The sequence below is a fragment of the Macrotis lagotis genome, chromosome 6 (genome assembly GCF_037893015.1).
Source record: "Macrotis lagotis isolate mMagLag1 chromosome 6, bilby.v1.9.chrom.fasta, whole genome shotgun sequence".
Classification (NCBI taxonomy): domain Eukaryota; kingdom Metazoa; phylum Chordata; class Mammalia; order Peramelemorphia; family Peramelidae; genus Macrotis; species Macrotis lagotis.
Genome location: NC_133663.1, coordinates 1,272,246 through 1,284,446, shown reverse-complemented (window position 1 = coordinate 1,284,446; position 12,201 = coordinate 1,272,246). Strand labels below are relative to the sequence as shown.

The 12,201-nt window shown below is 50.8% G+C and overlaps 1 protein-coding gene across 1 annotated transcript in view; it reads right to left on the bottom strand.

The window, feature by feature from the left end:
- Window positions 1-12,201, bottom strand: part of TRPV3 (transient receptor potential cation channel subfamily V member 3) — a 42,744-nt gene that overhangs the window by 7,557 nt on the left and 22,986 nt on the right. Inside the window, exons 9-16 of the mRNA XM_074190532.1 lie at window positions 11,585-11,761; window positions 10,202-10,405; window positions 8,561-8,662; window positions 7,626-7,699; window positions 4,661-4,826; window positions 4,298-4,364; window positions 2,251-2,525; window positions 251-363 (exon numbers count right to left, since the gene is read on the bottom strand). Coding sequence (XP_074046633.1) covers window positions 251-363; window positions 2,251-2,525; window positions 4,298-4,364; window positions 4,661-4,826; window positions 7,626-7,699; window positions 8,561-8,662; window positions 10,202-10,405; window positions 11,585-11,761 — 1,178 coding nt within the window. The remainder of the gene's footprint in view (window positions 1-250; window positions 364-2,250; window positions 2,526-4,297; window positions 4,365-4,660; window positions 4,827-7,625; window positions 7,700-8,560; window positions 8,663-10,201; window positions 10,406-11,584; window positions 11,762-12,201) is intronic.

Here is a 12,201-nt window from a genome sequence, read left to right as displayed (position 1 = left end):
AGGGAGGGTTTGCTTTGGTTTCCTCCTCCTTACCACCTTTCACAGCTCTTGTCTTACAGTAGGCACTTAATGCTTGTTCCTTGACTGATCTATGTCAGTAAGCATTTATTAAGTGCCTACTGATGTCGTGTTAAGCATCGAATAGCCCTGAATGCTAAGAAAGTCCGAGCTGAAAGGAGAAGTCATTGGAAAAATCCTCTAAATAAGATGGCAGCTCTGATGTGGCTCAAGTTCCCTGCCAGCCACCCACCTCAGACATAGCCGGAAGTCTTCGTCTGCCACTTTGCACAGTTCTCCCATGCGGAACTTACACCTCAGCCACTCGGGCAGCAATTTCTCAAATTCCAGAATGGTCCTGGCTCTCTGATGAAGAGACAAAAGCCCAGGCTGAGACATTCAGACCACATTCAGACCCCACTCGGAACTCAGCCCAGGAACCCCTTGAGGGAAGACTTAGTGTCTCATCCACACAGTCAATCCATGGAAACCAGAGGGGACAAGAAAAGGAAACTGAAAAATGGCCCCTCAACCCTCAGCAAGTCTGAGGCAGTCTGGCCTCTGGATCAGGGAACTGGGAGGGATTTATGGGATTATGCTAGCTCTGATCCTTCCTAGCTGTGTGATCTGGGGATAGCCACTACCCTCTCTGTTTGGTGCAATGATGATGAGGTTGGATGCAATGGTCTCTAAGCCCCCTCCTCCAGAAATCTGGGGAGCAATGTAAAGGACCAATGCTCTCACTTATCCATGACTCAGCAGGGGCTACCAAGCTCCTGGTCCTTTCAGCAAAAGGGTCCTTTGATGACCCTCCTGTGGTGAAGCACCAGCCACAGGTCTAGAGGTCCTGTCTTAACTTGGGATCATCTAGTTAAACTACGGCCTGATGGCTCTGCCTTCCTTCTGCCAAACTCCTGAAAAACTCCATCTCCTGGGGGTGGCTAGGTGGCACAGGGGGGTGGCTAGGTGGCACAGAGGGGTGGCTAGGTGGTGCAGGGGGCGGCTAGGTGGTGCAGTGGATAGAGCACTGGCCTTGGAGTCAGGAGTACCTGAGTTCAAATCCAGCCTCAGACATTTAATAATTACCTAACCGTGTGGCCTTGGGCAAGCCACTTAACCCCATTGCCTTGCAAAAATCTAAAAAAAAAAAAAACCCCAAAACTCCATCTCCTGCCACTGCCTCCAAATCCCCTCCTCTCCCAGTCCAGCCCCCATGCCCACCATGCAACTGCTCTCTCCAAAGCCAGTGGCTGCCAGTGGAGACCCATTCTCAGGTATCTACCTTTGGGACCTTTCCGTAGCTTCTGGCATCATCAGCTACTCTGGATGTTTCCATTCATGCATCCATCATTGACTCTGCTCTTTCCTGGTCCTATTCAATGAATCTCTCCTTCTCAGGTCCCTTTGCCAGGCATTTCTAGGACTCCTTCCCTCTTCTATACTTCCTCTTGGAGATCCCATCAGCTCCCGAGAGCTCATCCCTCCAGTTCAATCTCTAGGCTTTGGCCCCCTGCCACCAACTAACCAATCATAATCCCCTAAGACGTGAGACTGAGCGAACTCCTCTCCTTCCAAAAAAGGCACTAGAGATCTTCAGGGACTTCCCCATCTCCCCTGGGTGCATGCTGAAAGCCCTGGCCAAGACAGCTCTATCTCCTCTGCCCATGGCTCCCTTTCTATCTCAGTCAAAGCTTCCTCATTTCTGTTCATGTATGTGACCCTCTGGCTCCTGCCTCCGGGCCTTTGCACTGGCCAATCCACACTCCTGACATGCACCCTCAACCCCACTTCTCACAATCTGTAATGTGGTCTTAGCTGCTTCCACCAGGAAGCCTGGTCTCTTTCTCCTCTAAAGACCTTGTACTCACTCAATTGTTTCCCTGGTGTATCCCCCACCTCTGACGGGGATCCCTCACATAGATAGAATGGCAGCTCCCTGAGGGCAGACCTTGCTTATCCTTCTAGGCAGCAGGCACTAGAAAGGGCTTCTCGGATTGAATGGAAAGACTATGGTGGTGAAGAACTCCATGCTTCTTAAGGACTCTGAATGGATCCCATAAAACCAACTTCTCCCGGGGCTCCAGATTTCTTAGACATTGCCTCCACCAACCAGCCCTTAGGGCTGGCTCTGGCCCCAGTTTTGTTACTGCCTGGACACATGGCCCAGGGGAGGTCCATCACCCTCTTGGGCTTCAGTTTCCATCCTGTCAGAGGGGGGTGTTGACCAAGAAGATGTGGGAGAGGGCCACCCACCTGGAGCCGCCAGATGCGCTCGCTCTCCTTGGAGATGTTTTCCACCGTCTCTCCCATCAAAGCGATCAGCATGTTCAGAAGGAGGACGAAGGTCAGGATAACATAGGTGATGAGGAGGAAGAGGAAGAGGATGGGATACTTGGAGTTCTGCTGGATGTTGAGGTCTCCCAGGCCGATGGTGAGCTTGAAGAGCTCCAGTACCGCGTCGCTGAAGCTTCCATATGAGCTGCACTCGTGGTTGGTCTGGGGGCACTTCTCAATGAGGGAGGCCAGGGCTACAGAGGACAAGTGAGATCCCTCCTTGAAAGGGGGGGCAAACATTCCTCCTGGACCAGACGGCCCCCTCCCCCTCTGCCCCTTCAAATCTGCTCCCTATCTGACTTCAGCAATCACATAAGAAAAAGATGATCCCATGGGAAATGCAGAGGAGGCCCCCTGCATGATCCCGTGGATCGCAGAGAAGCCCCAGCAAAATGCAGAGCTTATGGCTGCTAAGCAAGTTAGAAAGCCCGGTGGTGGAAGGATGCTTCTTTCATTAGATCATTTAAGGCTAGAGCCAAGGTCCTAGGAGTTAGGATTGTCTGCCTTGGAGAAATGTGGGAAGCTTTCAAGAGGCCCTTGCCTACTTCCCGATGGGCTCACCAGAGCAAGCTGGGAGGTTGGCAAGCATGGCTGGAGGAAGCCGGTGCCCCCACCTTCAGACAAAGTAGGTATACTTAAACGCCCAGAGAAATCTGTTCCCAGGAAATCTTGTTCAGCCCTGTCTGACTCTTTGCCACCCCCTTGGGGGTGTCCCTTGGCAAGGGTACTAGACTGGGTTGTTCTACTGGATTGATTTCTCCACCTGGAGGGCAAGCTCTACACTCTCTTTGAATATCTCACCTAGCAGAGCTAAATAAATGGTCTTCATTAGAAGCTTAGCACCAGTAATTTAAGGCTGAATAAATACATTAGAGTTCTTAACCTGAGATCAAAGAACTTTTTAAAATGTTTTGATCTCTATATTATAATTAATTTCCTTTATAATCCCATGCACTTTATTTGAAATAATGAAATCAACTCTGACTCAACCAGCCCATCAAAGGTGTCTATCATTCCCCTCAGAGGGTTAAAAACCTCTGAAATAAGTGAATGAATGAGCATATTGAGAGCTCTGGTTGATGAAATAGCCAGGGAGGTATAAGCCAAAGGCATTTCAAATATCTTGGGTACCAAGAGAAGTACTTAGGAGAGAGAGAGATAAGAGCTGTGTCCATAGGATAGACCTGGCTCCCTCTGGAACAAATGGCGTGGACATCCCTTTCTTACTTGGAAGGTTTTGTAGTGATGGGACATCTTTGGCTGTTTCATGAGCCCCAGAGCATGCAGGCCCTGAGGAAATGGGGTAGAGCCTGCCTAGAAGGCCCATGTCCATCATGGCCTCCCATCCTACCCAAACGCCACCTTGAGGTATCACCCCTAATTCTCTGGCCCACCTGTTCTCAGGCACCCACTCAAACGCAACCTTTGGTATTGAATTCAAACGCATTGTCCAACTATCACAGGTTGTTAGACTGTTTATCTAAGAACCAAAGGAGATTTAGGAAGACCCCTAATCAATAACTTGCTATAGTTGAAAATGGGTGTGTGTGTGTGTGTGTGTGTGTGTGTGTGTGTGTGTGTGTGGTGGGGGAACAGCTAGGTGGCATAATGGATAGAGCACCAGCCCTGGAGTCAGGAGGAGCTGAGTTCAAATACAGCCTCAGACACTTCATAATTAGCTTGGGCAAGTCACTTAACCCCATTACCTTGAAAAAAAAAAAGAAAGAAAATGAGAAAGCCCATGGTGGCCATGAAAATTAATCCAATGATCATCTATTAAAGGCCTGCTGCGCAAATGACCCATACTGGACCAAGCTGGGCTTTAGAGGGGCTACCCTTTGGCCAGCCTGCTCTCTGATGGAGAATCTATGGGAACCAGCAGAAGGTGGACTGCCTCAGTGTGTGGCCAGGCAGTCTCTCTGGGATGTTGCTGGCTTGACAAGCAAAGAACCCACCAGACACTTACCCACGCCGAACCCAAGTAAGAACACGATGTACACAAACAGAAACTTCAAAACATCATGCAAAATGACCTGAAAGGAAGGAAACTGGTCACCAGGGACAGTATGGAATGTCGGCCAGACAAGTCACCTTTCGAACCCTTCTCCCAGGGCCTTTTCTTCTGTCAGGTTGGCTGGAAACGACCCACCTGAAGCCTCCCCATCAACTGTCCTCCTGAAGCTTCCTTGGCATGTCTTGCACACCATGAGGCTGGCCCGGTGGTTTCCAACTGAACATAGGAGGCCTTTTCTTCCATAAGGCCCAGACCCTGCTCCAGACCAGTCTCTGGAGCAGCCCCCACATGGGCACTGAGGGGCCAGCAGCTCACCTTCTGGATCATGACGCTGTACATGCCCATAGACTGGAAGCCTCGCGTGTAGTAAAGCATGTTGGCCCAGCCCAGAGCCATGGCCAACACCAGGCAGGCCAGGTATGCTTTGTAGGCAAACAGGTACAAGAAGACAGAGAGTATCACAAGCACAGCCTGGATGAAGCTGTGGGAGACACAGACACAGGACCCCAAGGTGACTCGAAGACGGGTCAGAGGAGCCCCAGGTAGCATCTTACACTAGTCCCCCCCTCATCCAATGCCATGAGAGCCCTTCTCCCAACTCCACACCTTTACCCAGGTGGTTTCCCAAGGATGACATACATTCTCCCCTCATCTCTGCTCCCCTCAGGGTTCAGTTCCTCCCCTGAAATGACTTTGTATTTATGCTGCAATGTTTTGGGTGCTTACATCTGGGTGGACATATTGTTCTTTCATCCCCACCCGCAGAATGAAAGCTCTTTCCCCTCTGTGCCTTGTATATCAGTAGGGGTCTAATAAATGTTTGTTGGATTGACCTGGGCATACTCCTCGCCCCAGGGATGAGTGGACCCTGAGTGCCCTGGGTCCCTCCTCTGGGAACGCTCCCTACAACACAGTAGCCTCAGACTTCAGGACTCCCCACCTCCTCCCCCAGGCTCCTTTTAGGAGGCAGGAAGACTGAAGGAAGACTGTTAGCAAAGAAAGGGCTATTCATGACTGCCCAGTCAGGCCTCTGCCCTGAGCAGTCACCAGGGACTTCATGGAGGGAGGGGGCACCCACACCCGGCTTTGTTTGAGTCAACAGCAGGTCTGAGACAGGCAGCAGGTAGCAGGAAAGCCCTTGACCCTGGGTCTGGGAGATTCAGCTCCAGAGCCCTCCCCACCAAAGCCCCCTCCCTCACACCCAGAGTGTTGGCAGCCCCCAGATGACTGCATTTGCCAGACTTCTAACTGGTATTGACTGAGACTGGCATGAGGGTCTTCTCTGAGGAAGCAAAGCCCCAGATCCCAGCCCATGGACCGACTGATCAGATCAACCCCCCCCACAACTGGATAGTCAGTACACAGAAGGGACTTAATAAATGCCTGCTGACTTGACCTACCTCCAGCATGTCAGCTGGGAGACTGGGGCAGCTCACAATTCTGAGCTGGCCAAGAGCTCAGTAGCCTCTAGTCTAGCTCAGAGCAGAACAAGAATCCCAGAAGGACCAGAGGCCTGATAAGGGGGTGGGGGCTGTAGAAGCCTCCCTGAATGGGCAGGCCTTCTCCTCTTCTGCTACTCCTTCCTGCCTCATCCCACCTCCTGCTCCAGTTCTGCCCCTAGCCCCCAAAGACCCAGGCTCTGCCATCTTTCACCCCCACCCCCAGCCCAAGTCTTCTCTCCTTCAGGCTAAACACCCAGAATTCCTCCAACCTCCTCTCTGGGCCCCTCATCTTCCTAGTCACTTCTCTGGATCCTCTAAAATGGTCCAACAGATCTCTTAAATTGGGAGACCCCAAACTGATTGGGAGGTGATGTATCTGATGAAGCCTAGCCAGGACCTGAGTCAATGCACTCTGTCTTAGGTCCTAGATGCACTCCCTCCCCACCCCCTCTCCTTACTGCAGTCCAAGATCAAACCCCATTTCTTCCCTTCCTCAAACCCTCAGGGCCCCCCTCCCTACACTTGTGAAACCAACTCAGAGCATCCTAGGAAGAGTTTTCCATTTGTCTCATCTTTTCAGCTGTGGTCTAACTCTCTCCCCTCCAAGATCTTTGGGGATCCTAACTCTGATGTCTCCTATCTTTCTGCTCCCTTCTATCTTTCTGTTTCCTGCCATGGATGTCTTTAATCAAGTCACCAATAAATATATTGAACAGCACCAAGCCAGCCTTAGATCCTCTGGGCTCACCCCTGGAGACCTCCAAGCACTAATGACTATGGGAATAGTTCTACTGTAATTCCCAAGAAAAGCATGAGAGACCTTGTTAAATGGATTATTGACATCTAGACGCTTCTATCTATGACATTCCTTTGACCTATTTAACTCTGCTAAAATAAAACCAAAATGATATTTATTTGGTCTGACCTGTTCTTGATAAAGGTTCTTGTGATCACTGCTTCCTTTTCTAGATATCTATCTCCCATTCCTTTAACAATATGTTCTAGAGGGGCGGCTAGGTGGCACAGTGGATAGAGCACTGGTTCTGGAGTCAGGAGTACCTGAGTTCAAATCTGACCTCAGACATTTAATAATCACTTAGCTGTGTGGCCTTGGGCAAGTCACATAACCCCATTGCTTTGCAAAAAAAAAAAAGCCCAATATGTTCTAGAATTGTGCCAGGAATCAAAATCAGGATTCTTAGTCTGTTGTTTTGTAAACTGTTCTCTTTTTCTTTAGCTGAGAATCAGAATATCAGCTCTTTTTTGAAGCCTGGGGTTGTTCTTCCCTTCCCTCTCCTTCCTAGTCTTTTACAGATCACTGGTGGGGGCTCAGAAGTAGTCACCCATCCGATCCAGGCAGCCTCTACTGAGTGTCTTCCCTGAGCAAAGTCCTGGGATGAATGAGGGAGACAGAAAGATGTCACTTGGCACCCTTCCAGGACAGCCGGACCACCCCAGATTGTCCCCATGTCTTGAAGTTGGACTCTAGAAGAGCTATTGTTCTGTCCCTTCCAAGCTTTGGCTCATAAGAAAGAAGGTGGGAGCAGCTCGGCTTCCTTTCTGTTGAGATGGCCATCTCAGCCTCAGCCCCACCAGACCACCACCTACTAACTCTTCTTGGAGCCTCCTCTTTCCTCCAGCTTAGCTTTACAAGGACTCCCCAGCTGGGGATCCTTAGCTCCCTTTCCAGGCCCAGTTGGCCCCCAACATCGGCTTCTGTACTTGCTTTCCTCAGCTACATCCTTCTTCTGGGGAGTCAGACCATCTCTACCCAGGAAAGAATCACCATTGGTGCCACCCCCTCCCCCCAGGCACATGGACCCTTGGCGCACACTCACAATGCAAAATGGAACCAGGCATCGGACAGGATGGACTGCAGGTCTGAGGGCCTCAGCAAGAAGATGGCGATGCCCTAGGAAAGGAGGAAGAAGAAAGCTGACAAGGGAATTCCAGAGCTGAGGAAATACAGTCCAGTCCAGCCCCAGCCCCAGCCCCAGGCTCACCCCGACCCCACAAAGGCCTTTCTTGGAGGCTTGAGGAGCTCAATAGATATAATTACTATGCTGTGCTGGCCTTTACTCCAGTCCAGAACAGCTCAGATACACTAGGCCACAGGTTGCCTGGGCAAAGGAAAAAGTAAAACTAGAAACTGGGGGTGTGGAGGCAGGGAGGGTTTCATGGAGGTGGTGGCACCTGAGCTGAGAGAACATACCCAGCTGAGGGTGGCAGCTTGTGGGCGTATGCCCATGGGAGGGAAGAGTCAGTGGGTCAGCTGAGTAGGGGGGATGCAGCACTTGTGAAGGGCGGGTGGAAGGGGACAGGGAGAGTGGACAGAGAGACAGTCTGTCTCGGAGAATAGAGATGGTGTTTAGGAAGCCAGGGTTGTAGTAAGCATGGGGCAAAGGACTTAACCCAAACCTCAGAGAACTAAGAAAGGCACTTGTCATTAATTTACTTGTCCACACAGGAGGCTCAAGGAGATAAGGAGACTTGTCCAGGGTCTCGGGGAATTTGGAGGCTGAACAACTGACCTCCTGACCCCCTCCTGGAATCATTGGTTGTCACAGCGCCAGCCAGGTGCTAGGTAGACTGAGGCTCAGAGAGCCGGAGGGCTAAGTGACATAGGGCTCATCTAGCTCTAGACGACCTGCTCTTCCAGGGCTGGGATATGTGCACCTTTGTTAGCCTGGCCCTGGGAGGCCACAGAGTTCTGCTCGCTCTCCAAGACAGGTGAGCACCCATGGACCGGACAGGCAAGTGTGGCCCCACTAACCTCTTTCACAGAGATGCACGTGGCCCAGATCAGTACGAACATCCTCCCAATGAGCTGCAGCCACCCCATCTTATGTGTCAGGGCCAGCGGGTGCGGCAGTGTCTGGAAAAAATGGAGACAGAAGGAGAATGGCAGGGTCCTACAGGGACTTTTTATCATGCCAGAGGCAGGCTCCCCAGGAACCAGCACCTGTGTTTAGGACTGGTCTGGGAGCCTCGGACAAGCTGAACGGGACTTCCAAGGCCACCTGTGGCTGACCAAACCCCATTCACCCCTAAGGCAGAGTTGTCCATCAGCTTTATCTTGAAGCCTTCCTCAGAGGGTGAGCCTCCCTGCTCCCCAGGTAACCAGGCCCCTGGGGAACTGCTCACCATCCTTACTGAGTCTGTCTGGCATTACTGAGTTCCCCTCCTTAGCTCTCCTTTAGGGACTGGACTAGATGTAAGAGAAGAGACAGAACTTTGGCCCACCCAGCTGTCTGAAGACCACAGACACTCTTCCCTGAAAAAATGAAGCCAATATCGAACCCTCACCTTCCTACTTCAGTTCTGATCCCCCCATTCATAAACACTGTTGTATACTGACTGACTCAGTTTCCCCCACAGTGTTCACACCCATTATCTCAGGATCTCTGCATAAGACAAGATCTCCCATAAGACAAGGTAAACATGAAGATCAGGTAGCACCACAGCGGATAGCGTATTGGGCCTGGAGTCAGGAAGTCCTTGAGTTCAAATCCAGTCTCTGATACTTCCTAGCTGTGTGTGAGACCCTGGGCAGGTCATTGAACCTTGGTCTGACCTCATTGCTAAAATGAGGTTAATAGTAATAATAATCTTAATTATAATAACACCGACTTCCCAGGCTTATTGAGAAGATTAATGAGGGCAATTTTCAAAGCATTTTTGCCAAGTTTACAGAACTATATACATGCTGGCTATTATTGTTGCTTTGATTTCCCACTTTGTAGGAAAGATGAAGTGACTTCTCTTAGCTGCCACAGCAGGAACCCCAGGCTCCTAACATTTACGGGCTGTGTGTTTGGCTTTTGTGGGGATGTGGATTTATAATTACCTGCAACCTGCGTTCTGTTATGAGACTCTTCCCCACCCCCCCTTATAGCAAATATAAAATCCTCTCCCTTTTTTAAAGACTTGGCAGCCTGGCTGCTTTGCCTCCTTTTCCAGTCTTCTTACACTTTACCCCAACAGTGCTCTTTGTTCCAGTCACACCAGTCTCCTAGCTTTTGCTGAGCCTTTTCAGTTCAGGGCCTAGATAGAGTCTGATAGAGAAGCCTTAGCTACCCCTCTGCTTTAGATCAATTGGTGTCTATTAGTGTGACACGGAGGAGTTTTGTTTCTCTCACCAGACCCCAATGTCCTAGATGCCAGGATCCTATGACCTCTGACTATAGGAGAGAAGTTGAGGAACCCTTTTGGGTCTCCCTGTACCCAAGCCTGAGGGCAGCTTCCCAAAGCACCTGGAACTCAAGACTCTCAGTACATGACCCTGTGATTGGATGGGGCTCATGTCTTCCCCTTAGGGACACAGAGGTGAACCCTGATAGGACTGGTGCATGAGACCTAGCAGAACTGAACCCAAGATTAGCAACCAGAAGGAGAAGGGGTTAGATTGGCTTACGCTCTCGTTCACAAATGACTGCAGGCCAGTGGAGACCTCATGGAGCTCCTCCTCCCGAGGCCGATAGTAAGAAACCAGGGTCAAGGTGATGTTATACAAGAAATAGAAACAGAAGGACGTGAAGAACATATATTTAGCGAATTTCTTCCACTTCATCCGTAGCAGGGTGTGCAGAGGCTCGAGGGTCAGCATTTCATGGCGGTTCTGTGGCCAGTAGAGGAGAAAGACAACAAATGCCATCAAAGCAGGCCCCAGAATGAGGGGTGTGACAGGCCAGGCGTGATCACACTATGGGGGTGGCTCCCTCACTTAGCTCCGGTTTTCTTGTTAACTTGGGAATTCTCTGGTGGTCTTTGATGGAATCAATGACATTTGGAGAGTTTAAGAGAACTCTGTAATGCCGACTCAGAATTTTCTCCTCTGGGGCTGGGGCCTAGTACTTCAAATCAGGCAATAGGAAAAAAGTACCCAGGGGGCTATCTCTGAATTGTAAGGGACAGACAAAGTGGATGGTAAGGAGCAGATCCCTGTGTGGGGAAGGAGAGGATGGCCAAGCTCCCATGTGCTCCAATTCTTCAGGGAGCTGGAGAATAACGGCAGGCTCAGTCACTATGACTAGGAGCCCCTGGTGGGGATATTGGTGGCTCACAAGGGAAGTGCTTTCAGAATGAACCAGGTCAATGTCCCATTCACCAAGAAAAGGAAAAGAGGAAAGTCAGCCACCCCAGTCCTGGACAATCTTCCAGAGCACTTTAAATGATGGAAAGCCAGTCAGGAGAATCAGATTTCCTTTTAAGACACTGCCCAATTCGAAACACCGCCTGGAATGCCCCAACACAAGCGCTGGCTCCTGGGCCTCTGGCATGACTGCAAGTTCCTGAAGGACTCTGCCTCTCTCCTCCTATCTCCACTTTTTCCAAGTGTTGTCATGTCCATTGGTTCCGATGCACAACTCTTTCTAATTGTCCTTGTGGGAGAAACAGGGACTACACACCACAGAGTGTGGAGGAATGACTGGACCATCCTAAGAGGCCTCAGTATTGGTATAATACATCCATTGGGGCTGTGGTCATTTGGGCTTGGCCTGGGGTTAACCCTTCTTCATGCCCAGCTGGAACCTTCTCTTTCTGTCCTTCCTCACACTCAAGCTTCTCCCAAGTCCTCTTCTCCTGGGCCCCAAGGCCCTGTTGCCTTGTCATGTACCAGCTGTGCCATGCCCAGTGAATGAGAAAGGACTCATGGCTTAGGGATCACAATTATATCCCGAGTAAATCCTGACCCCAGAGAACTGAAGGTTCCCAAGTACCTCCCTGGCTCCCCTCCATTTCCACCCGTCTATCCATGAGCAACGACCACAGCCTTGGCCAGGGGCAGGTCACTCACATCAATGTTGGTATTATAAACGATGATCTCTAGCACTGAGTTGTCTGTGGTGGTGTCCACGTTGGTGAGGTCATAGAGGGAGGATGAGACAGGTCCATAAGCCCAGTCTGTGAACTTCCTAGACAGGCTTCTGTGAGGTTTCTCCTTGATCTCTCGGCTGAGGATGTATTTGAGGATCTGAGGACAGGAAAAGGAATCACTGGGTAGGGGGACAGATTGTGGCCAACCTGTGGAATTCTCTTTGAGGTGGTGCCAACGGGCCCACGTGGGGATCAAGTCCTGGCCCATTGAGGACCAGCCACACCGGTCACACAATCCCCAGCTTGGGAGGGAGACAGAGCAGAGAAGCCCCTGGATATTTGAAACGGCATGACCATCTATTTCCAGGAGAGCCTCCTGCAGTCCCTGGTCAGCTGCCTGGGCTGGGACCAGGGGGGAACCTCTCTGGAATGCCCACTTCTGCTCTCAAGCCTTTTCCCTCCAGATGGGGAGTTGAGAGAGGGATCCCCCTCTGCCCCCTCTGCCTCACAGATTCCCAGCAAGATCCAGAGAAGAGCCCAGAGAGGTGGTGGAGGTAGGGAGAAAACCCCAGCAGCAGAAAATAAGGAGTTGATAAG